General features: G+C 40.1%; 1 protein-coding gene across 1 annotated transcript in view; it reads right to left on the bottom strand.

Moving 5' to 3' along the window:
* Positions 1-628: 628 nt before the first annotated feature.
* LOC309556272 (chloride channel protein C-like) overlaps positions 629-27,441 on the bottom strand; it is a 299,799-nt gene continuing 272,986 nt past the window's right edge. Inside the window, exons 17-18 of the mRNA XM_082258707.1 lie at positions 18,033-18,128; positions 629-1,136 (exon numbers count right to left, since the gene is read on the bottom strand). Coding sequence (XP_082114833.1) covers positions 909-1,136; positions 18,033-18,128 — 324 coding nt within the window. The 3' untranslated portion in view covers positions 629-908. The remainder of the gene's footprint in view (positions 1,137-18,032; positions 18,129-27,441) is intronic.

Below are 27,441 nucleotides of genomic sequence, written 5' to 3'. Positions count from 1 at the left end.
AAAACATAACTATACCTACTGTTAATGGACAATGACATAGAAAGAAATGGGAAAGAGATATAATAATAATAAACTTTTCGAATTCTAATTTGAAAACTTTTCGAATTCAAAAAATAATCAAAATTAATTCGAAAACTATTCGAATTTGGAAAATTTTAATTCTGAAAATGAATCGAATGGATTAAACAAATTTAACTAAAATAATTTATGCAAATAACAAATCGAAACAAAATGAAACTAGATACATTTGTTCGTTCTGCACATGTCTATTCGAAATCAGGGACAGTTGGGAGCTATATGCATGAAGTATATACATACTGTATATATTCTGATTGTGTGTTTAGCTATTTACCAGGAGCCCTGCCATGAGAGTTTCACACTGTTCTGTGTGTGTATGATCTCCATCACATGGATCTCCATCCCAGATAAAAAGATATCAGCACTATTGTTCGCCCAGATTTTTTTATTTTTTTTTTACCAACTCAGATTTCAGATCTGTACATCCTATGTTGTTATGTTGCGGAAATATTTTGTATCATGGCACACTACAGTATATACATAGATATGGGGACTTTAGAAATGAAATAAATTGTTTTATTGAAGGAAAACAAAATCAAGTCAAGCGGCAGATTTAGTTTATTGTACTTGTCAGAAGCAAAGCATGAGAAATTGTGTATTCAGTATTTCTTATACATATACGTATTTCAGGCTACATTTCTTTACATAATGCCGCACAGGATATTGTAAAAATAAAATAGAAAAGTCTCATCTATCTTTCCACACTTCCCAGCAAATGATTTTGCTGCTGTGATAGAAGTTATAGTAGTTGAGACTACTGGGGTATACTGCCAACATCTCTGTATTTTTCACTTCATTCACCATGGCCTCAGAATACCTCATATTAATTTCTATCTTAAGAGCTCTTCATCTGAATCCTGCTTTCCAGAGTCCAATTTAATCAGTCTCTTCTCCAGCCGCAAAGATATCAGATCCTTCCTAGTGATCATCCCAACTGCTCTGTTCTGAAGATCCACAACTGTCAGATGGCGCAGTCCCAGAGTTCGGAATATAACATAAGCTCGCTGCAGAGAGAAATGAGCTTGGACGCACACAGCTGACTTGTTAATATATGGCTCCTGTGAAAAGAAAGTTCACTGTTAGAACATAGAATGATAGTTCTAAATTCTGCAAAACCGCTTAAAGGAGATTCAGAAATATGTTTGGAGCAAAACAGAATGCTGGACACGCTGTACATATAATAATTTTAAATAACCCAGACAGCCCCTCTAAATGCTACCTGGTTGAGGCTGAACTCCAGGAAGAAATCAATCGCACAAATTATTGCAGCTCTGTAATGATTAACCACTTGAGTTCTGGAAGAATTTACCCCCTTCATGACCAGACTATTTTTTGCTATTCAGCACGGCATTACTTTAACTGGCAATTGTGCGGTCATGCAACGCTGTACACAAATTAAATGTTTATCTTTTTTCACACAAAAAAGAGCTTCTTTTGGTGGCACTTGTTTTTTGGGGTTTTTTTTTTTTTTGTTTGTGCGATATAAATAAAAAATGAAAATTTTGAAGAAAAAAAAAAAAAATCTGCTTTCTATTATTAAAATATATCCACTAAAATCAAATGTCATTTTAAATTTAGGCCAAAATGTACTCTGATGCATGACTTTGATAAAAAAAAATCCCAATAAGTGTATATTAATTGGTTTGTGCAAGTAATAGCGTCTACGCAGTATGATGTATATACTGGAATTTACGCAGCTATGACAATATACTGGTAATGATGGTGATCAGTGACTTAAAGTGGGACTGTGATAGTGTGGTGGGCAATCTGGTGCTAGCTGACGCTGACTAACTGGCTAACTGGCACTGACTTTAACAGTGACACTAATACAGCGATTAGATATAATACTGTACATTGTACTAATGACACTTGCTGGGAAGGGGTTATCTAGGGGCAATCAAATGGTTAACTGTGCCTAACAATGTGTAATGAGTGTAATATGTGCTGCTTTTACTTTACTATCTGTCTATTTTTTCTCCCTGCAGACAGATCGCAGTTCCCTGTACACAGAGTTCTGTGTTTTTGTAAACACAGAGCTCTGTGTGTGATTGGCCAAGCTGACTTTAGCCAAAATCATTGGCTTAAATCAGCTGCCAAATTGATTGGACACAGCACGGTTCAGCTGGGGACGCGTGCCCCGCACCCAGACTGGTACATCGCCCAGCCAGGGGCTGCCGCCCGCTCGTAGTACAACTACTGTGGCTGGCCACTAATCAGGAAAACAGAAAGGAACGCTGCTCCAGGTGAATGCATCAATCAGATTGCTTGCTCCATGTTTGGGTACTAGGCCTGGCTCACCTTCAAGAAACAGAATCAATAAAGGAAGTGTCTGGACACCAATTGGAGAAAGAGTCAGTTTAATTGCAAAATCCAAATGACACACCAGACGACAGCAGGATGACGCGTTTCACAGCAGGATGACGCGTTTCGCAGAGATTCATTCATTAAGCACATTATCTATGTGTGAATCGCGTCAACCTGCAGTCACCTCTGTCGTCTGGTGTTTGTCATTTGGATTTTGCAATTAAATTGACTCTTTCTCCAATTGGTGTGCAGCTACTTCCTTTATTGATACTGTAGACGGGTGGCAAGTGGTTAATACATCATCATATGTATTTCTTTTTTAAATGCAAGGAGAAGAAGTACCTGAATTAGACTTAGTATCAGCCTCTTGCAGTCTTCTGTACTGAAGAGCCCAGAGAGAGGAAGGGAGAAACAGTACAAGGAGCCAATCAAGTATGTTGTAGTGCAATGGGCATGCTCATAGAGGGAGAGCAGAGTGACAGAGATATGAGCTTATCAGTACGTTGCTTCTCCTATCATCATCCATTTAAAAGGTAGAGATAGGGAGGAGACTTGTAGTTGAAAGTGAAACTGCAGCAGAGAAAGATCAGGGCATCTCCACTGTTGGAAGAAGAGTGCTGTGTGGCAGAGCTGTGTAAATCTCAGGACTGAAAGGACCGAAATACAAATCCTTTACCAGGTAAAACAGCTCTTATATATGTGTTTCATCTGTGCTCTTTGTCTGGAGCTCAGCTATAATTAGATAAAGTGCCCAGAGTGTTTCCAAAAAACTGTATTAAACAACAATCAATCAACTTAATCTTTATTCTCCCATAACTACAGTAGTGAAATGTGACCAGTTTACATGGATAATGCACTTTGCACAGACATTACACTTTGGCTAAATTATGGATTACTATAATATCAGCAAATAACATATCTCTGAGATATGTGTATTGATTTTTAAATATAATTTGTTTAAACATTTGATTTGTGTTCCAGTGCACAATTTAAGTATAAATCCAAAAATCCCTAGATTGTTAGTTTATGCTAATTTTATAAACATCCTCATATTTTTATATAAACTACTTAAACTACATTTCATGATTCCAAAAGATCCTTAAAGTGGCTGTAAACTCAGACATGAAATCTGACAAAGCATATCCCTCTATAATGTGTACTCGTCTCTATCCAGAGCACTAAGTGTAACTTCCCTCTGCTATCTGCAGTCACTTCTGACACTTTTCCTGACACTAAGAAGTATAAATGTGACCGGGGAGGGAGCTCCAGCACACAGCCTGTGATTGACAGCCTCAGCTCTCCTGTGTGCTATATAAAGGGAAAGGTGTGGGGGGGGGGGGTTTCCCTCCAATCAGCGCTTTCTGAAGCGCAGGCATGCTGTATAAATTCTGTGCTTTGAACGGATGTAGAAAAGAGATGACTGCAGATAAACAGGTACCGTACAACTGATTTAGGAAGATTTGTTTCATCTCTATGTATCACCTAAGGCCAGTCACTTTACTGGGTATATGTAAGGGTTTACAACTACTTTATGCCTGTAGTACGTCATATGACGTCAGGGACTTTAAGTGGTTGTACTGGGATTATGCCTGCAGTAACAGGCATCATCTCGGTATCTTTTTTTTTTTTTTTTGGCTGGCGATGCTCTGTAATATAAAAGCAATCCTAGCATCTAAATAGTTGGCAGATTGCTTTTACATGTAGTGGTACTCCCCTCCCCTTTGCTGCCTTCTGCTTTTCCCGGGCTCTCCTGTCCCACCGGGGGAGCCCTGAAATAAAGCTGGCAGTGTTCCACCAGCTTACCATAGAGATTACAGAGGACCAGAACGTCCCTAATCATCTCTATGGTCTACGAAACAGGAAGCGATGAGTATTCTGTCACTTTCGGTTTCGCCATGATGTAAACAGGCCATTACTGGTTTATTCAGACGGCCCCAATCATCTCTATGGTCTATGAAACAGGAAGCTTTTAAAGGACTCTTTTAAAGGTCCTTTTCAGAGGACTACCCTTCACTGCCCATGCTATTATAAGGAATGTTGTTCATCCCTTGTCACTAATAAAAATAAAGTGTAAAAATTAAAAACATTTTTAAAAACATAAATAGTAAGATTGATCCTGTCCCCTTGTATAGGCGAAGGCATATATAGGTCATGTACACATATGTAAATGGTGTTTGCACCACACATGTGAGGTATCGCCACAAATATTATAGTCAGAGCAATAGTTCTACACCAAGACCTTCTGTGTAACTCTAAACTAGTAACTAGTATGGAGATTTTTAAGAACCGTAGTTTGGCACGGTTCCACAAGCGTACGCATACATCTTTTATATTTTACCAAAAAATGGGAATTGTGGGGTTGATTTATTTAAACTGGAGAGTGCAGAATTTGGTGTACCTGTGCAGGGTAAACAATCAGCTTCTAAATTCAGATTGTTCAATTAGGTTTTCACAAAAATAACCTGGAAGCTGATCGGCAGAGCTTCAACAGATTTTGCGCTCTCTAGATTTAGTAAATTAACCCCTATTTTGTCTTTGTGTGTAATAAAATTAATTAAAGTGTATTTTTCCAAAAAATAGCAAAACCCACCATCATATTCTCTAGGGCTGTTGCTAAAAAAAAAAAAATAATAATAATTTATGGGGGTTCTAAGTAACTTTATAGCAAAATAATGATGATTTTTACATGTAGGAGAGGAATGTTGGAATTGGCCTGGGTGAGAAGTAGTTAAAGGAGTTCTATAGTCACAACATACAATTTAATTGTATACCATCAGCATTGCAATGCAATACAAAAAAATGTTATTTTTGATCAACAACGTACTTTAAAAATCTCCTTTTATTTTGTGAGTTCTGCCTGTTTACTAGTCATCTCTTTCCACAATTTCCTGGATTTCCTGCATGCTTTGCAGCTTCTCCTTTGCCATTTACTTTTATTTACTAAGGACTATATATCCCATGGTACATTGCTGCCTGCAAACAGTGTTTCCTGAACTGACTCCGCCTCCTTAAACTCCTCCTCTTAGCACCTCTCTAGTTCGCAAGCCAGGCTCTGTGAATTCCGTGCCTATAAACAGGTAATAGTGAATACATGTCACAGAATTCATGGAAGTAAATGAGTGTGGGACTATTCACAAAGTAAGTTTACACTTCAAGATCATTCAGATTAACAGGAGTAGGCTGGAAATAGGTAAAATACTATGTGGAGTTATATATTTATTTCACATTTTGATTATAATTACCCATTAACAATTTTGGAAGTAGCCAACAAAGGGGAAAAACCTAAAAGGTAAATAATAATATTCATGCAACATATCTATTATATTTTTTGAAAAACCACCAAGAACATATGTTCTTCCAGACACAGATTGTCCTTTGCCCACCACAATTTTCAACCTCTCACATAGAAAAGGTCATGCTGTGGTGGGTGATCCAAAGAAAAGGTAGTACTAAGTGCAGTGCGCAAGTTTACAGTGAAAAAGTCCAACTAAAGGAATGCCAATCACTCCCTTATAATGACATCCTGGAGTCAGAAAGGACTGACCCCCCCAAGTGCGTTTTTACTGCAGGTTTTGGCCATCTTGTAATAAGAGGGAATTTTCTAGGGGACATTTCATTAGGTTGGAAGGCGTACACTTACAGTACTTTGGATACCTTATATAGCGCAGAATAACATTTTCTTTATAAGAGGTCAAACACTTAGATGAGTTACTGTACAAATTGTGGCTGGAAATAAATGTATCTTTGGAGATTTTCGTGATCAGATTTTTTCTCTTCATATTTGTAATTAACATGATCACATACTGTAAGTTGTAATTTCAGGAATAAAATGCTTCCTGTGAAAAATAATTAACACGTACTGTATGTCAAGCCAAAATTCTTTCTTTGTTATGGATAATGTGGAGAAGGGTAAGAACCGATGTCTGCTCTATACAGCTACCCAGTTCTTCCTAAAGCCCCATACACACGAGCCAAATGTCAGGAGACATTGGCCGGTTCAAAAAGAAAAACAGCCGACATTTGACCCATGTGTATGCCAACCTCTCTGACAGAAGCCAGCCGTTTGGCCAGTTTCTGTCGGAGGAGCATGCTGGAAAAACAGCAGTTGACCAACTCCCGATCGGCGTTCTCAGCCAATGGCCGAGAGCGCTGATCAGAGAGTTCTGGTAGGGGGGTTCATCCCCTGCCAGTACACAACAGCTAAGCGGGGTAGATCGTTGTACTTAAACATTTATCATTGTACGGGGAGATCGTTGTAGTAAGTACAGTGGCCCCGACCAGAGCTGACAGTTTTTTTTTGTTCAACCCGCTGGGTTGAACGGAAATAAAACAAATAGTGTGTAGCGGGCTTTAGAGCAGGGTTTCTCAACCAGGGTTCTGTGGAACCCTAGGGTTCCTCTTGAGGTTGCTAGGGGTTCCTTGAGCAATGAGCTATTTCTGCCTCCTCATATGGAAGAAAAATATATTTCCAATATATTTAGGGAAAAATAATTTAGAAATATATTGAATATGGCCAAAATTGTAGCATTTCAAATATATTTCCAATATATTTGCGAAAAATAAAAATGTTTTTTTTAAATATATTTTAAATATATTTTGCTTCCATGTGGGTCTCTGATAAGTTCCCAATGACACCATTGTTCCTTTTAGCTATCTGTAAGAGGGTAATTCTTCCCAATGATGACAAGAGTAAGGAGCATTCTTCCCACTGACTGTCACACTGATGTGTCATGAGTTGGAGATTTTTAATATTTAGCAGGGCTTCCCAGAGACCAGAAATTTCAAGGGTTCCCCTGTGTTGAAAAGGTTGAGAAAGGCTGCTTTAGAGAGATTTGCCCTCACTTCCTGTACTGTTGACAACATTCCCCTGGACGGCATCTTCACAACAACAACATGGACCTAGATAAATTTGTTTTTTTTTTTTTGTTTTTTTTTTAAGTAATGTAGAGGTTAGAATTTAGATTTTTAGGCCTGTCTGTGTCCCTTTTGCAGATTTTCCCACAATTCCTATCTAGTGAAATCATGGCAGGACAGAAAAAGAAAGGTACATTTCTCTAATGCATTTCAAGATAGCAGTAAAAAATCCCACAGGAGTTCTACTCCTTCCCCATCTTTCCAAAACTAGAAAAATTGGATTTCTTTACTCATCATAAAACCTTTTTTTTTTTTGGAGTTCATTTGGAAACACAGGATTCAGAGACAATTGGGGCATATTGCTGCCTACAAGAGTTTAACTCAATTGTCTCTGAATCCTGTGTTCCTCAATAAACAATAAAGAAAAAAAAGTTATTTGGCTTGACATACACAATTATCTATGGTGTCCTCAAGACCCAGCACTTGCTTATCTAAGAATTTATGTTTCTGTATGTGGCCACTATTGCATGCACACATACAGGGATAAAGCAGGAAAAATAAACCTCATCCCACATGATACAGTGCAAGCTCTCCCAGCTATGACCCTGCATCACCCAATCAATCAGCATGAGGTGGCAGAAAGAGTTGTACATAGCAGTTGTCTAAAACTTACAGAGGCTGAAAATATGCCAAGAAAGAGGGGAGGAAGCTGCAATATGACCTTAGCCCCATGCTCTGACCTACAAGAACTCTAATCCGCTATCAACTGCTGAGGGACCCCAAGCTCAGGGACAAAGGCAGTCAAAATTATAAGGTACAGAAATTAAACCAAAAACAATAACACTCTGGGACGCAAGTGGTTAAACAATATCTCCCCTATTGTTAAAATATGTATGCAAGGTCAATAGTTAAAGAGGAAATAAAGCAGTGTTTTTTTTTGTTTTTTTGTTTTTTTTTTAATGACCTGCAAAGTAAAGGCATCGCATACTAGAACAATATGCGAATCTTAACTGCAAACTAAGCCCTCATTGTCACTGCTGGAGGCCAAATTCATCTTCACCGGTCTTCCTTCCAGGTCCGTGGACTGGCCGGAGCCTTTTGACATCACTCCCGCCCATGTGCATGGGAGCCGCCAGTGACGTCATCGGCTGCATATACAGTAAATATCTCCTAAACGGTGCACCTTTAGGAGATATTTACAGTACCTATAGGTAAGCCTCAAAGCGGATTTCCGGCCTCAAATACCTTTTTTAACTAAAAATACCCCTATAATACTAATCCATCGCCCTTTACAGAACTGCTATTCTCATACTTACAAGGTGTATAGTATTGGATTTTAGTCAAAATCTTTCTTTTAAAAACTATGTCTGAGCGCGGCCCTCTTGGATGTGGGCATCTGAAGCCGCAGCGTAATCTGCTATGTCCTTCTTTCTGATTCCAGGGAGTGTTCTGGGAGTTCTTCCTGATTCCAGCCTCCTGGGAGTGATGACAAATAGCTCCCAGGATGCAATGCAAAGGCGGAAGTGATGTCGGTGGCCATGGCCACAGAGGGGGGAGAAGGAGGAAGTACAATCAAAAATGCCCTGAAAATAAGGTAAGGGACCCCCGAAAAAAATTGAAAATGCCCAATTGTTGATCAGCATAGCGAGAACTCCAGGAATCACTAAAGTTGCAAAATAGGCCGGAACTCCGCTTTAATATAGGTTTACCTATAGGTACAAATAATCAATGGAAGTTTACTTTCTCTTTAAAGTGGAACTTTAGTCAGAAAATGAAAGCAAAACTTTACCCATAATACCTTAATAAAAAAATAATGTTGTTTAGCAAGGAATATACATTCCACATGAATCCTTATGCTACCAAAATTAGTGTGTGCTGTAAAATTGCCTCCAACATGGCTCCTGTTTCTTCCTGCGAGAGGCTGCCATTTTGCTGAAGTCCAGAGCCCATGAGCAGCAGGAAATCAAAAAGAGGAACTAAAGCCATCAATTTAATGGTTTCAAAAACAGTTACATTCCTTGAATGCCAACTGTCCCATTTGCTTGTGTCCTCAACAAAACTGTGAAATCATCAAATGGCTGATCAAACAGAAGCTGCTTCCTTGAATGTAAAGCATATGTACGGTTGGATTCTGTTTTAAGGTTGTCAGCAGATTGGCAGTGCCTAAAAAAAGAAAGCAACTGAGCATGTGCAGAGAGAGGTGAGACAGTGTATTACTGGATTTTAAACAGTATAGGCACTTATTTTTAATGTTTACATAGCTATACCTGCAAAGGGGGCCAGCCTGAAGTGATCTAGCAAGACTTAACCACTTGCCGACCGCCGCACGACTATCTACGGCGGCGGTCAGCCCCTCACAGGCAAAGTGACGTAGGTCTACGTCGCTCGCCTGTGAGGGTTTAGGGAGCGAGCGCGCGCCGCCGGAGGCGCGCTCCCGCTCCTGCGTGGTCACGGACCCCCCCGCGCGTGTGACCGGCGGACCCGATCGCCGCCGGCCACTCTGCGATCGGCGGGGGAGAGGGAGAAAGTCAGGCAGCTTGTGTAAACAAGCTGCCTGTCATTCTCCTCTCTGTATGAGAGATGATCACATGGATCTACTATGTAGATCCATTGATCACTCTGCATACAGTTGAAGCCACAGCCAATCACAGTTAGAATCACGCCCCTAGGGACACACACAGCCCCTCCCTCTCAAATAAAGTTAACCCCTTCACTACCAGTGTATTTTTACAGTAACTGTGCATATATATATAGCACTGATTACTGTAGAAATGTCACTGGTAACCCCAAAAGTGTCAAAAATGTCAGTCAAGGGTCCGATCTGTCCGCCGCAATGTCGCAGTACCGCAAAAAAAATCGCAGATCGCCGCCATTACGCGTTAAAAAAAAAAACAACAAAAATGACAAAAATCTTTCCCTTTGTTAGTAAACGCAATAACTTTTGCGCAAACCAATCAAAATACGCTTTTTGCGATTTTTTTTACCAAACATAGGTAGCATAAAACAAATTGGCCGAAAATATTAAAAAATTTTGATTTTTACATTTTTTTGGGGGGGAATTTCATATAAAAAAAGGGAAAAATATTGCTATTTTTGCAAAATTTACGCTCTTTTTTTGTTTATAGCGCGTGATCAAAAAATCGCACAGGTGATCAAATACCGCCAAAAGAAAGCTCTGTTTGTGGGAAAAAAAGGACGCCAAATTCGTTTAGGTACAGCGTCGCACGACCGCGCAATTGTCCGTTAAAGTCACGCAGTGCCGAATCGCAAAATACCCTCTGGTCGTTTAGCAGCCAAATCCTCCGGGGCTTAAGTGGTTAAAATGGGAACTTTAGTCAGAAAATGAAATCCTGCTAGATCACTTCAGGCTGGCCTCTTTTGCAGGTATAACTATAGAAAACATCATAAAAAAGTGTCTATAACTGTTTAAAATCCAGTAATACATTGTCTCACCCTGCTCTGCACGTGCTCAGTTGCTCTCCATTTTAGGCATTTTTAGGCACTGCTAAGTTTGGAGAGGCCGATCTGCTGACAGCCTTAAAGAAGAATTAAACCATCCTATCCTTTATAAGCCAAGGAAGCTGCTTCTGTTTGATCTGCAACTGCCATGGTGCTGCACATGTGATCCATTATGACACCAGCCATTTAATGGTTTGACAGTTTGGTTGAAGACACAGGCAAATGTAACAGTTAGCAATCCTGGCTTTACAGGGATGTAACAGTTTTTTTGTACCATTAAATCAACGGTTATAGTTCCACTTTATGATTTCCTGCTGTTCAGGGGCTCTGGGCTTCAGCAAAATTGCAGTCTCAAACAAGAAGAAAAAGGAACAATGCTGGAGGCAATTTATAGCACACACTAATTTTGGTAGAATAAGTACTGTATGTGGAATGTATGTTCCTTGCTAAACACCTTTTTTTTATCAAGTCGTTATGGATAAAGCTCCACTTTTATTTTAAGTCCTTCTAGATCACTTACTTATCATTCAGGTATGACACCAGCCATTTGATAGTTTGACAGTGCGGTTGAAGACACAAGCAAATTTGAAAGTTATCAATCCCGGCTTTTCAGGAATGTAACTGTTTCTTGAACCATTAAATCAATGGATTTAGTTTCACTTTGTGATTTACTGCTGTTCAGGGGCTTTGGGCTTCAGCAAGAAGAAAAAGGAAGAATGCTGGAGGCAATTTACAGCACACATCTTCTTGGTAGCCAACTTATTATTGTGGAATGTATGTTCCTTACTACAGAACATTATTTTTATCAAGTTGTTATGGGTAAAGTTCTGCTTTAAATGACAAGATTCCCTGGATACTAAATTATAGGCAACTATGCTATAATTCACATTATTGTATGGGCAGCTGCTGCAACCTCTGATTGGACTGAGTGAATATATGCATGTGACTGGGTAAGTATCATGTAGTTTTCAACATAGTATGGTACTATGATGGTAATTTATGTGTGATTTTAATTATTATGGTCTTTGTAAGTTGTTACATTTTGCTACCCTGTTAAGTTTATTTGAAAAAAGAGTTTAGAAATAATCATACCCCATAAATTGGTCTGTGTGCATTGCTACTATGGCATAGAGCTTCTCATCACAAGAATAAATGAAACCATACTTTCTATACTGCGATTCAAACTGGGAAAACGAGGTGCTGAAAGCGAGGTTTGTTAAACCGTAGACCGCAGGCTTACCTTCAGCTATTGTGACTGGACCAAATCCAAGTATTAGGATTGAGAATTAAATCAAACAACATTTTTTTTTTATTTAGCTGCAGTATATTACATGCTTAAAATCTCTTTACAGTCTATTTCATTTCCTTGATAGTAAAGTATACTGTGCTGAGGAATGTGGGTGGCTGCGGGAATTATGGAACCTGTTTAGTGTACATCCAGACAGCAATGCTCATACTGCTGCATGCAGCCACCTCTGACATTCTCATGTAAACAGACCCTGCAGAAAGAGATTTTCTCACACAAAAATATCTTCATTTACCCTCCAGATGTGCCATCAAAATTACAAGTGGGGATTTACACAAATAGTAAAAATAAAGTCATAATAATAGGGTTAAAAAGAGCATCCTGTGACATTCACAGGCATAAAGTTTTAACAGAAACTGTCAGAGACTTATTCTCAGCGCACCTACTGCTAGTGAACTCAGCTGTCATACATACAGCTCCTACATTCCTACACACATCATTATCATAGAGGTTGATTGAGGAGGATGCTCAGGTATTATTGTTTTTTATTGTTTTATTGCTTTCAGACTTATTGTCCTAGTGACAGGTGGTGACAGGGACAAAAAGTGATAGGAAATATTTTCAGTAACAACAAAAGCAGGATTTTTGTACTTTTGGTAAAATCCATTTTCTGTTGTTCGTTAAAGGACACATAGTTACATAGTAGGTGATGTTGAATAAAGACAATAGTCCATACAGTTCAACCTGTGTAGGTGTGTGTGGCCGTAATCATCTCTCATATCCCTGAATGTTCTGATCCTTGAGATGTACGTCCAAGAGTCTTTTGAAAGCAACCATACTTACCCAGAGATGTATAGTAACGAAGTAGAACTACTTAAGTACTGTACTTAAGTACCGAAATGCGGTATCTGTACTTTCCTAGAGTATAATTTTTTTCTCCTACTTCTACTTTTACTTCACTACATTTTTTCGATAATTTCGATACTTCTACTCAAGTATTTTTTTTTTGTGCTGCATAGTTACTCGTTACTTTTAAAAAAATTACCACTGCAAGAACAGTAGATGACAGGTTGCATAAAGCTCAAAAAAATGTGTATAATGTCATTTGTAAATCAGCGCATACGAAAATAAAGGCTGTGTATAATAAAAGCTGCTATACCAAATCTTTCCAATAAAAAGAAAATATGAAACAAACAAATAAATGGTGCTACAGCGCTTAAAGTGCATCAAGAAACTACTAACAAACACAGGTTAATCATTTGAATAAATCATTTGAAATAATAAAAAACAATATGATGTTCAAACTTTTGACTTCTTTCTTTAATAACTACATAACACAGTACTTGTACTTTTACTTTCAGTACTTGAGTAGAAATTTTTTTTCAAAACTACTGGTACTTTTTACTTTTAGTACTTAAGTAGCAAATTTTTTGAAAAAACTACTTGCAATACTTAAGTAAAAAAAATGTTGAATACTTTAGTACTTCTACTTAAGTAACTTTTTCTGCGAGCACTTCCACTTCTACTCAAGTCACTTTTTGATCGAGCACTTGTACTTTTACTCAAGTAGAAATTTCGAGTACTTTATACAAGTCTGTACTTACCACAGAAACCACCTCTTGTGGTAGAGAATTCCACAATCTTGTAGTCCTAACAGTAAAGAACCCCCCACGTTGCCTGAGGTTAAAACACTTCTCCTCTAATTGCATTGTATGCCCTCGAGTCTTCATGCAATCCTTTGGACTGAATAGCTTTTTTTCTATGCTGAGATCACCATTGAGATATTTATAAATTGCTATCATGTCCCCTCTCAGGCGTCTCTTCTCCAGGGAGAATAAATCAAGCGATTGCAGACGCTCTTCATAATTAAGGTCCTCCAACCCTCTAATTAGTTTAGTTGCCCTTCTCTGGACTCTCTCCAGCTCCAACACATCCCTCCTGAGGACTGGCGACCAGAACTGGACAGAATACTCCAGATGTGGTTGGACCAGAGTTTTATAAAGTGGAAGGATTATAGTTTTATCTCTCATGATTTAGTTATTCTGAGACAATTGGGTTATACTGCTGCCTACAGGAGGATTTGGACACTGGCAAACCAAAACTGCTTCAGTTTTGCAGAAAAACGGTATTAGAAGAACAGAGAAACAGAAGAAGAAGGCAAGAGTTGGGTTGGAATTGAAGGTATACAAAGTAGGACAGATTTGGGAAGGATGGTCTGGATTCCACAGGAATATCGGGATTTGGCTAATAGCACGAGTATGTTGACTAGAAGCACATTAATAGACACAAATTATTTTAAACCAGGGAAAGAAGATTATTTTGTTAGATGGGCAAAAAAGGAAGTGATACCATTGCAAGATGTAATGGTAGGGAACAGAATGTGCACATTTTTAGAAATAACACAAAAATGGGGGAATATGGCACTTAGCAAATGGAGATACACAAAATTGCACCACTTTGTACTAGTGATTGACCGATATCTTTTTTTTTATTGCCGATATTTTGGTCATCGCATATCAGTATCGGCCGATATTGCCTTTTTTTTTGTGTACATTAAAAAAACATTTATTTATTTATTTTTTTATTACAGGTACTCTTGTGGAGGGATCTGGGGGTCTTAAAGACCCCAAACCCCTCCTCTGCACTTAAAAGCATTCAAAACGCCAAATTTGGCTGTATTGAATGCTGTATTTTTTTTTATTTGGCGCCGAGCACCCAGAAGTGATGTCATGACATCACTTCCGGGTTTTTACATGGAGACCCGATCAGAGCCGAATGCGGCTTTGATCAGGTCTTCTCTTCGGCAGCCGTGCAGGATGGTTGCCCGGGTCTCCCGGTGGGACGGACTACCCGGGCGAGTCGTGGAAGGCGGCGGGAGGGGGGACAGGGGGACGTCCCTCCTGCTCCTTGTAATGACAGTCGAGCGGCTTCTCAGCTTCATCGGTTGTCATTACAAGACAGCCGACCGTTGGCTATGGATGCCAGTACCGGGGTGATGCCTCAAGCTGTGGGCATCACTCCGGTACAAGCACTTTCCCGAAATATCAGCAATATCGGGCACCTTGGTGGCCAATTTCGATATATCGGGGAAAGTGCAGATCGGCCCTCGATATATCGGCTTTGCTGATAATTGGTCGATCTCTACTTTGTACACTCCCTACCAGAGAAGGGATAATATAAGACCACTGGAGACGTTATTTAGCTCCTACACATACATTAAGCATAGCATATCAAAGATATATAAGATTCTACTGAGGGAATTAGGACACATATACCCACCTTACTTAGAGAAATGGGAACAGGAATTAGGACCCCTTCAAGATGAAGAAAAGAAGAAGAAAGTTTTAAGACTAGCTTGTTATTCTTCGGTAGATCTAAGGACGGAGATGTGTTATAAGTTGTTTGTTAGGTGGTACCTTACCCCGCAGAGAGCCCAGAGGTTCGGCGCAGAGCTATCCCCAACTAGTTGAAGAGGATGTGAAGCCCCTGGAACGTTTGCGCATTTGTGGTGGGAGTGCACAAAGATACAAGTTTTTTGGGAAGAGATCACTAGGTTAATCCACCAGATTACAGGAGATTGTATTCAGGTGGAACCATGGACTTGTTTGTTTCACAGCACTGAGAAAAAGGTGACAGTATATAAAAACAAGCTAGTGCCCCACTTATTGAATGCTGTTAAAAGCTTGATTCCGGCCCTCTGGTGGGTCCCAGAAGCCCCGAGCATGAGGGAATGGGCCGTAGGGGTAGATTGGGGAGATCCATGGAGGAGATGATATCTGCAGCAGAGGACTCTTGTGAGAAATACCTGAACATCTGGGGGGACTGGTTGAGTTTTAAATAAAATGGAGGAGTAAACAAAGATATTGGGTATGTGAGATGGTTGGGGATATAGCTTAGGAGTAAAACCACCTGGACCTTATAAGTCCAGGATAGGGGTAGGCGAAACAAAATATAAGAGAGAGAGGTGCTAAGATGTAAAGAAGTTAGCAGAGAATAGAGGGGAGGGGATTTGGTTAGAGATGAGGTTAAGATGGCAAAGTCTCAAAGTCTTTGAACGCTGTTTGAATATGATTGGTGATTTTTGTAACAATTTTAATTGTTATATGTGCTTATTGAAAAATAAATTAAACATGAATATATAAACTAAAAAAGAAACAGAAGAAAAATGTCCTCATTAACCACTTGCTGACCAGCCACCGTAGTTTTACTGCGGCAGGTTGGCTCTATAACGCGAAACAACATACTTGTATGTTGCTTTGTGTAACAGATATTGGGGGTGCGCACACGCGCCGTGAGAGGCGCACACACGCCGATTGGCCAGGGGGGGGAGCCAATCAGCGGGTCCGGCGTACAGGATGTCCCCTGGCCACCCGCAATCTCTCCCCATGGAGACATGGAGACAGTACAACAGTCTGCCAATGTAAACAAGGCTGACCGCTGTTCTGTCAGAGATGAACACAGGGATCCTGTGTTCCTCCTATTTAGGAACACAGGTCTCTGTGTTCATCCAGTGAGTACAACCCCCATACAGTTAGAAAGCACCCCCTAGGAGCACTCTTAACCCTTTGATCGCCCCTGGTATTAACCCCTTCCCTGCCAGTGTCATTAGTACAGTAACAATGCATATTTTTAGCACTGATCACTGTAGTAATGTCACTTGTCCCCTCAAAAGTGTCAGTTAGGTGTCCGATCTGTCCGCGGCAATGTTTCAGTCCCTCTAAAAATCGCAGATAGCCGCTATTACTAGTAAAAAATAAATGAATAAATAAGAATGACATAAATATCCCCTAGTTTGTAGACACGATAACTTTTGTGCAAACCCATCAATATACACTTAATGGGATTTTTTTCACCAAAAATATGTAGCAGAGTACATATTGGCCTAAATTGATGAAAAAATTAGATTGTTACATTTTTTTATTTGGAATGTTTTATAGCAGAATGTAAAAAATATTGTTTTTTTTTTTTTTGTTTGTTTGTTTCAGAATTGCTGCTCTTTTTTTGTTTATAGCGCAAAAAATAAAAACTGCAGAGCAGAGGTGTTCAAATACCACCAAAAGAAAGCTTTATTTGTTGGGGGGGAAAAAAGGACATCAATTTTATTTGGGCACAGCATTGCACGACTGCGCAATTGTCAGTTAAAGTACCGCAGTCAGTGCTAAATCTTGGCCTAGGCTGACAAGGCCCAAGCCTAGGGCGGCACTTTGCAGGGGGGCAGCAAAAAAGCTGCACCCCGCACTGAAAAAAAAAACAACCTCCTCCCGTCTCCCGCACGAAAAGGGTCCCCGCCAGCTTGCGCTGCACTTTTAGTATAGTGCCAGTCTTATGGGGCGATTTGGGCCAGTGGGCAGGGTCCAGGAGGCAAATCAGTCTGGCACTGCCATAAAGCGGTCACACTGCTACCTGTCGGTATGTTATTTCAATTAGGGGGTGCACAAGTTTAGTCAGGCCTAGGGCAGCACAAAACCTAAATACACCACTGACCGCAGTGCCGTATTGCAAAAATGGCCTGGTTATTAAGGGGGTAAAACCTGCTGGTCCTTAAGTGGTTAAATGGGGCCGTTAAAGAGGGCGGAAAAAATTCAGCTTAACTGCCTGTTTTTACCCTCCTGGATTACAAGTGTAAACTAGCTCTAAGGAATTCCAAATGGTAATTACAAAGGACATTGTTAAGAGTAAAAAGGTCGCCATAAAGCAGTTATTCTGAAAAAACGGAAGAGAGGCATACTATTCACATATTTATTAACAAGCCAGAATTGACATGGAAATTATATATGATCCACAGACCACGTATCGCAGTGACAATCTGGAATGCATTTTAATAGAAACACAAAAAATTCTCTAGACTTCTTTGTTGTATTTTCTTGCTGGCTCATTTTATCAACATCTGTTCTGTTTATACAATATGAATTAAAACCCAGGAATGCTGTTTGTACTGTGCTACTTTTGTTGAAAATGTAAAGTCTCAGGATTGGCAATGTTTATGTAAATCAGTGCGGCTGACACAGCCATCATAAACAAATGATTTAAATATAACAAACACATTGTTCACAGAGGAAATGTTTGTTTTTCTATTTGGCTCTGTCCTTACCAGATTGATGAAGAGTTGCTGATACTGAGGGTCTGCAGAGTATTTGTTCAGCAATGTGTTCATCCGAGCCTCATCAGGAAGCTTTTCCACCGTTACCTGGAAGAGACCGCATAACGTAATGCACTTCGAAAAACAAAAGATGCAGTCCCAGGCATTCAAAACATATGAAAACGCTACAAAAGATAAATGGCCATTCACAATGACTGCTGATGAGCCTGAATGATCCCGGACATAGTTATAGAGAACAGGGACCTTTCATTGTCTCAGCAGGTGTTATGTAGCTGGATAAACAATCTTTAAAACAAAAGAAAGAGTAGATAAATTGCTAGCGTCATACCACCGCGGGTTTGATATGTTCGCAGGACTAACACCTGTTGCCACAATGTGATAGTAGTCACAGCATGCCATTATACTTGAATAGTCAGGCCCCAATTTCCGATGTGAGCTTAAAGAGCGCTTTACTGTCCTAGCAAAAAAATGAAGAACGTCTTTTAAGTAGATCCTACTGTGTGTTATCTGATGGTCATACTGTGATGCTGTAAAACGTTATAAACATACGTCAGCCACAAGAAAAGTTTTTAATTTACAGTTTTCAAAGTAATTAAAGTTTCCTTTCTTACCTAAGACCTCGCTTCAGCAAACTGGACTGTATTTCAAGTTAAGGGAGCCAGACAATCACTGCATAGAAGTTGTATTGTTTCCATCGCACTTCTTAAAACGGACCTTTGCGCCCCCCTCCTTTTTTTTTTTTACCTTCACTTACCTGGTTGCAGGTCCAGCACATTCAAGGTACTCACCGGCCCAGCAGATCCAGCATTGTCCTACATCTTCTCTGCACCCCCCTCGGTCCCACGCTGCCATCCTCTTCTGTGACATCATCGGTAAGCTGTCGTCTCTTCCAGTTAAGCCGACGACTTCACCGATGATGCGCCGCTTGGTCCTCTCCCCTGCTGGAAGAACATAAAAGCTCCACAAGAGGCATTTGAGCCATCTTTGGCCTGCCTCACAGGCTTGCCCACAGTCATGTAGAGGACTGCAGTGAATGGGTGAATAGTGCCACCATGTAAAGTTGTATTGTTTCCATCGCACTTCTTAAAATGGACCTTTGCGTCCCCCCTCCTTTCTTTTTTTACCTTCACTTACCTGGTTGCAGGTCCAGCACATTCAATGTACTCACCCGCCCAGCAGATCCAGCATTGTCCTACATCTTCTCTGCACCATCCCCCCCCCTCGGTCCCACGCTGCCATCCTCTTCTGTGACATCATCGGTAAGCTGCCGTCTCTTCCAGTTAAGTCAACGACTTCACCGATGATGCGCCGCTTGGTCCTCTCCCCTGCTGGAAGAACATAAAAGCTCCGCAAGAGGCATTTGAGCCATCTTTGGCCTGCCTTACAGGCTTGCCCACAGTTCATGTAGAGGACTGCAGTGAATGGGTGGATAGTGCCACCGTGCAATTATAGGAAAATAAGGATGTTTACCAGCCTCTACACCTTTAAATATGGCATATGCCTGTGCTAATTGATAGGCATATGCCTGTGCTAATTGGAAGTCAAAGGCTTGATGTTACCCAGCCCATTGCCCGGATTATAAAGGTTCATGGTCAGATTAAGGAGCGAGCCCAAACGCTAACCAGTCAACCATTACAGATATTTGGACCTAAAGGTTGTTTATACATCCATCAAAGGGAACAGGCTGCTACTACAACAAATGACAATCTGACAATATCTGTTTTTGGGTCAGAAGATGCCACTACATGTCACATTATAGTGCTCAGGCACACAGCTGGTCACATTCCCTATGTTCTCAGCTGCATAACAGCTGGGGGAAGAGCAGCAACAGTACACTGAGCTACCCAGTTAAAGGCTCTGAAGGGAGGGTGTGTCAGGACAAGTCTGATCATTGGATCAGAGCAGGCCAAGTTCCCAGCACAGCTATCTTCCATATCTTTATATGTGCGGACTGCATTGTCCACGTACGAGTAACGTAGGAGCAGGATATTCTGGATAAGAAGCCGAGGAGAGGTCTGATCCACCCATTTAAAGGGATCACAGGCGTTGGGGGTCCTTGTGACCTGCCATAATCTGGTAAGAGGCAACGTGTGGCACACCCCAGCACCTGGAGCACTATAGATCTAAACAATCAAGTTTACACAAGCACTCCTTTGTTGCATGAATTGCTCAGGATTACCAAATATATTAGAGACACTTTAATCACATTTTTTAGAGCACTGTAAATCTAATGTTGATATAATTTAAAGGTATATATCACTTGTGATTTAATTTATTTGTGGATGCACTATAAAGCACTTTTCCTGATTTGCAATAATCTTTGCACAAGTAAAGGTTAGCACTTGCACCTTAATTTACTAAGTTGATGCACTAGTAAGCACTTTGATTTGCAATAATTTTTTTTTTGTTGCACCAAGTACAGTACAGCACGTGCACTTTTACTATAATATTGATTATATAATTTTATTGGATTTTTATGAAAATAATTTAGTATTTGTATTTAGCACTATAAAAGATTACCAGCGCCTTTTTACCAATTATATACACCTATTTATTGTTTTAAAACAATTAAAAGGGCAGCAGGTTTTAACATCTTTTTTAAAGGGCTAGGCGCCTTCGCAAAACTTTTATTAATAGTTACATAATTGATAAGGTTGAATAAAGACACCAGTCTATCCAGTTCAACCTCTGTGGGTTCATGTCCAAAATAATTTTTCGTATCCCTGTATACTGTATTTTCTAAGATACCTGTCCAAGAGTTTTTTAAAACTATTATTACGTCCCGTTGACACCACTAATTGTGGAAGTGAATTCCACATCCTTACCGCCCTGACAGTGAAAAAACCCCCTACGCAGTTTAAGGTTAAACCGCTACTCATCAAATTTCCTTGAGTGACCCCATGTCTTCTTACACTCCCTGAGACTGAATAGTTTATTCCCTATCTCAGAATCTCCATTGAGGTATCTATATATCACTATCATATACTGCAGATGTGGCCAAACTAGTAATTTATAAAGTGGCAGGATTAAAGTTTTATCTCTTTAGTAAATTCCATTTTTTATGCATGCTAATTTTTGGCTTGCTGTGAGCTTAGTCTGTCATCTAATAGTCTAATAGTTGGATTCCCCCAGAGGTTCTCCCCCTAGTGAGTAACTAACATTTACATTTTTAGCCCCCAAATGCATTGCCTTACAGTCAACATTAAACCTAATTTGCCATGTAGATGCCCACCTCAATATTGTAAAGTTACTATATTTGGCTGTGAAGTTATTGCCCTACTTAGTTACCTTTGTATCATCAGCAAACATGGAAATTGAACTATTTATACCAACCTCTATATCATTTCTGAAAAAATTAAACAGAAATGGAAAAAACCTTGGGGTACCCACTTACCACACCAGACCATTCTGAGTAGTCACTATTTATCACCACCCTTTGAACCCACCCCTGTAACCAGTTGTCTATTCTATGTACAAACCCTATGGTCCATGCCTATATACCTCGTTTTTAATTTAAGCATTTATGTGGAACTGTATTGAATGCTTTTGCAAGGTAAAAATCCAACACGTTTCAAGGCAACTGCCTCCCCTTCATCAGGGCTAGTGTACAGAGAAAATTAACACGACCATTAAGAAACAAATATTTTATTATTTGATTTGTTATATTATTATGTGTTACTTTTTAGCCGTCTTAATCTTTTCTGTACAGTAGCCCTAATGAAGGATAAAAGAAAAGACCCTCAAAATAGGCTGGCTCTCTACCTGTGAACTAAGTTCTTCCATCAACCTCTTAAAAACCAACCTCAGTTGTGAAATACTTCCACACCAGGCATGCCTCACAAACCTGTTCTTGATCATTCTCCAGAGCATCCAGTCACTTCTAGAGACGCAGCAGCCAGAGACCTATGTAAATCAGTCTCACTGACACCATATCCCCACCAGCTACAGAACTCTCTGTAGGATAAATCATTCCTGTCCTTCTTGGTTTGCTACCCAATCAACCAAAGGTCCAGCACGGTCATACACACTTACAAACAGGTTAAACACTCATCTGCAACATAAAGCACTTGTATTGTAATGCATTGGTGTGAACAGACCCTACTGAAAACAATTCATTGTAACTGATAAGAGGCATGGAGGAGCTCAGCTATGAGAAAAGATTAGAGGAACTGAATTTATTCTCTCTTGAGAAGAGGAGATTAAGGGGGGATATGATCAACATGTATAAATACATAAGGGGTCCATATAGTGAACTTGGTATTGAATTGTTCACTTTAAGGTCAACACAGAGGATAAGGGGGCACTACGTCTAGAGGAAAACAGATTTCGTCTCCAAATACGGAAAGGTTTCTTCACCATAAGAGCTGTGAAAATGTGGAATAGACTCCCTCCAGAGGTGGTTCTGGCTAGCTCACTAGATTGCTTTAAAAAAGGCCTGGATTCTTTCCTGGGTGGACTTAATATAAGTGGGTACTAATATTTTTAGGTAAAGTTGATCCAGAGAATATCCGATTGCCTCTCGGGAAATCAGGAAGGAATTTTTTTTCCACTGCTGTAGCAAATTGGATCATGCTTTGCTGCAGTTTTTACGCCTTCCTCTGGATCAACTGCGGGTATAGGATTGTGTATATGGGATTGTATGGTTGGGTTTTCATTACTGTTTTTTTTTTTTGGTTGACCCGGATGGACTTGTTTCTTTTTTCAACCTGACTAACTATGTAACTATATGTATCTTGTAAATGCATTTTGAGTCATTTGAAAATCACAGCAATCTGAATTAAGGGCAGATTCACACTTATGTGGAGAGCTGCGTTTTTATGCAGATTCAAAATGAAAATGCAAAATGAAACCCTGTGAAAGTTCACAGAGAAAGCAATGGTTTTCTGTGTGCTCTGTTCACATTTCCACACAGCTGTCAGTTGCAGGGGAGAGCAGTACATAAAACTGCAATATTTTCCACACTGCTCTGCAGCTTTTTGATGCACCCTGCATTTTTATGCAGCATGGCTGGGCTGTAGTACAAAGAAATAAATCAAATATTACTTTGACATTTCTATAAAATTAAAAAAAAAAGGGGAAAACTGTGCATTGCATAAAATAAAGCAAGACATCTGACCCCCCGCTCAGGGCAGAAACGTGCTTGCAGGGGAAATGAAACATGTTTTTTTTATGACTTTAGTTTGTTTGGACCAAGCTAGTCCATATTATTTATTTATTTCACTGACAGATGTGCTGCTGGGAGCACTGTAAAAATAAAACTGTATGTAGCCACAACCACATACAGTATACAGCGCTGCATTCCAGGACCTTCCCACAATAAAATTGAGCTAGGCTGCCATTTACAGAGCTAGCTCAGCCATTTACAGGCAACTTTGTATTTCATCAATATATATATATATATATATATATATATATATATGTGAGGAATTTTCTGACTGGCTGAGGTGGAGATTGTGATGTCTTCAGCCCACCTCTCCACCTCATTCAATCAGAAGGAGCACTGTATTCATTGATGAAGCACAGTGCTTTCTGTGAATGGCTGAGCAGCGCTCAACACAACTTGATTTTGTTCTGGAAACGATATGGGAAGTCCCCATGCCGCTGCCGGAACACAGAGCTGTATACTGTATGTAGCTGATCCTGCATACAATTTATACAGCGCTCCCAGCAGGCGCATCTGTTAGAGCCGGTTCACATATATGTGATGACAGACATGGCATGTGATTCGTAGCGCACAGCTCTGCAAATCACATGCGATGTCTGTGCAATGTGAATTTAGCCATACAGATTGTATGGCTGAATTTGCATCGCATTCAGACACAACCCACACAGGACCCTTTTTTGGATCCGCACCAGAATCGGATCGCATGGGTGTTCACACCTTTGCAATCCGATTCATATCCAAACTGACAGTTCGCACTGCAACTGATCTGGAGGTGTCGTTAACTTTGCATTGACACTCACAGTGATTCATTTATGGCAGTGTGAACTTCCTGCGAGTTGGATGCGATGCAGGAATCCACAGTGGATTCGTATGGTTCCCGCATCACATATGTGTGAACCAGGACTAATGCCCCGTACACACGTGTCGATAGTTGGCCGTGAACTTTCGGCCAATGTCCGATCGGCCGATTTTCGGCTTGTTAGTATGATGCTTCCGACAACCGACTCCGACTTTTCGGCCGAAAAAAATCTGGTGTGCAGGCTATAAAATTTTTGTTGGCCGTCACCACAACGGCCGATTTACTGTCAGTCAGTACAGATTTCGGCAGACAAAAAACTGATGAGCAATACTGGGCATGCTCAGAGAAGAAAAAACACACGGAAAGTAAACCATCACATGACATCACTTCTGAAGTCGATTTTTGTTGGCCGAGAAAATTTGTGTGCAGTCTAGGCACATTCCAACCAACACAACAACACTGGACAAAAGATGGCCGATCGGTCGGCCGATAATCGTTGTGTGTGTACGAGGCATAAGTGAAGCAATTGATTTGTTTGGGACAGCTTGGTACAGACAATTTAAAGCCATAAGAAATCTGGAATTAGGCTTTAAATGTTTTCTGAACATGAATAATAGACTTTTTCATATGTGCCTATTCAATTTCATTACACATAAGCCATGATGCTGTTTTAAAAACTTGATCTATATATTGCAACCACATAGGTTAGAAATAAATATACTTTTATATCTGACATGGCCTTGCAATGTTCAGTTTGCATTAGACATCGAAGCATTTTGCCTATTGTTCTGTTTTTTCCTATACGCTTCTTTTTCCAGATAAAAAAGGCTGGAAATCCTTGAGTCTTAACTGTGCTTACATTTATACACTAGAGAAAGCATGGGTCACACCCAACACAAGGTTGTACATGGCACTTTGTGTTGGAGAGATATCCTCTTAGCTAGAATGTAATAGTAGCACAGTCCAGCTAATGCCTCGTACACACGCATCGATTATTGGCCGGGAATTTTCGGCCAACGTCCATTAGGCCGATTTTCGGCTTGTTAGTATGATGCTTCCGACAACCGACTCCGACTTTTCGGCCGAATAAAATCTGGTGTGCAGGCTATAAAATTTTTGTTGCCCTTCAACACAACGGCCGATTTTCCGTCAGTCAGTACAGATTTCGGCAGACAAAAATCTGATGAGCAAGACTGGGCATGCTCAGAGAAGAAAAAACACACGGAAAGTAAACCAGCACATGACATCACTTCTGAAGTAGATTTTTGTTGGCCGAGAAAATTTGTGTGCAGTCTAGGCACATTCCAACCAACAAAACACAACTCTGGACAAAAGTCGGACGATTGGTAGGCCGATAATCGTTGCGTGTGTACGAGGCATTAGGTTTGTAGGTAGTAAAATAAGAACTCTGAGTACACCTCAGTGTAGTACTTGTGTACACACTCATTTACTACCCTTTACTGTAAATGTCATGGCTCTTCAGGTACATTTTGCTCAAATCTCTACTATTCTTACACAAAAAGTTTGACTTTAATCCACCACCCAGAAGAACATACCCACCTATCTTTCACTCCCCTGCCTTTCTATTAAGCTGCTGGGAGAGACGAAAATGCAAAGTATTTGTATGGGTATCTGTAAGCACTGTTACATGGGGAGAGTACCATGTAATCTATAATTGGAGTGACTTTTAGCACACACAGGGTGGTTTCTCCTACTCCTGGCAGCTGAATGGAGCAGTGGGAGAGAAATGAAAGGTAAGTGGTACTGGGGAGATTAAAGTGAACCCCAATATTAATGAGAGGAAAAACGTGTATGCATGAGCAAGCCATAAAATAAAGCTGTGATTATTCATTATATGATTTGACTGTAAATAAATATTTTTTGCTGATCATATGTTTTTGCACACATTAAAGCTGTACTTGCTTCTGTGTAATTGATAAAAAACAAGTAAAAGGTCAACTTTAAAGGAACCATAAATACTACGTAAATTTAAGCTTTACAAATTAAAGACAGAATCCCTTTATTGGGCTGCCAAGAATACTTCAGGCCGAGCTACAAACAGTCTTCATGGCCTGCCATAAAGTACCCACACTCAGTTGTTAAATGTAAATCAACTAAACCTAAATAAAGCTTCATGTCAGCTAGGAGTAGCAATTACAGTATTACAGTTTTGACTAAAACAGGAAGATTAGGCACCCATAAAACTTAGCTGGCTACATTTGATTCAGTACCTCCAGTGATACAGATGATGCCTTCCTCTGAGATGCTGTAGAGCTAGTCAGACTCCGATCAGTGGGGTACCAAAAGCCATAGCAGGCCACAGAGCTGCCATAGGGCCTGTGGTAGGAGACTATTATAGAAGAATCAACTACTAATTAACCCTTACATAGTGAGGTTAAAAAAACACCGGTCCATCCAATTCAACCTATGATGAGGGTGTGTGTGTGTGTGTGTGTGTGTGTGTGTGTGTGTGTATAAGGGTCAATAGTACATTGTATACCCCTGTATGTTGTGGTCGTTAAGGTGCCCATCTAATAGTTTTATGAAACTATCGATGCTCCCTACTGATACCACTGCTTGTGGAAGAGAATTCTACATCCTTACCGCTCTGACAGTAAAAAACCCTTTACGCAGTTTAAGGTTGAACTGCTTCTCTTCTAATTTTAGTGAAGGGCCATGTGTCTTTTTATTTTCCCTTTCGCTGAAAAGTTTGGTCCCTATGCTAGGGTTGCCAGTATGGTATTTGTACATTGATATCATATCCCATTTTCAAGCGTCTCCTCTCCAGAGAGAATAAATGCAATGCTTGTAGTCTTTCCTCATAGCTGAAGTCTTCCAGACCCTGTATGTCCAATGCAGTAAAAATTCCCAGAGTTTCCCAGCTGAGGTTTGTAGTTCTACAAAAATGTTTATAGAAGTTAGAGTTCAAAGAAGTTTGTATTACAGTTATAAAGTTAAAGGAGAAGTTTGAGGGGAAGAGAGAGATGAGGCTGGCTATGGCTTTTTAGCTGCGCTCTCTCAAAGCCGGAGCCAGCTTCCAATTAGGCATCTGGGTGGATCCCAACAAAATGGTTGGGATCTTTTGAGAGTGTGGAGCGGCTTTAGCCTGCTGTCCATTTATTCTGAATCACAGGAGTTCAAAAAGCTTTGGCCATATTTCTCTTTTAACAATGTAGAGATATGCTGCCCTCTACTGTCTGTATTTGTAAGTGGCTGGGCTGTGAGCTATTAATGTACATCACTTCCTGTCTCTGTGAGCCTGGGAGAAAAAAAAGAGGAAGTAAAGAGAGAGAGAAAAGAGAGGAACTGAGCACATAACCTTACACATGCAGGAGTTGTTGCTGTTGTTGTATTAACACCCAGACAAGAAGCAGAGACTATTATGCAAGTATTCCTATGTTCTAATAGTTAACTCCATATGTCCATAGCTTCTTGAG

This window comes from Pelophylax lessonae, assembly GCF_965119305.1.
Source record: "Pelophylax lessonae genome assembly, chromosome: 5".
Classification (NCBI taxonomy): domain Eukaryota; kingdom Metazoa; phylum Chordata; class Amphibia; order Anura; family Ranidae; genus Pelophylax; species Pelophylax lessonae.
Note: the sequence above shows the minus strand (reverse complement) of the source record. Positions and strands in the feature narration are given on the sequence as shown.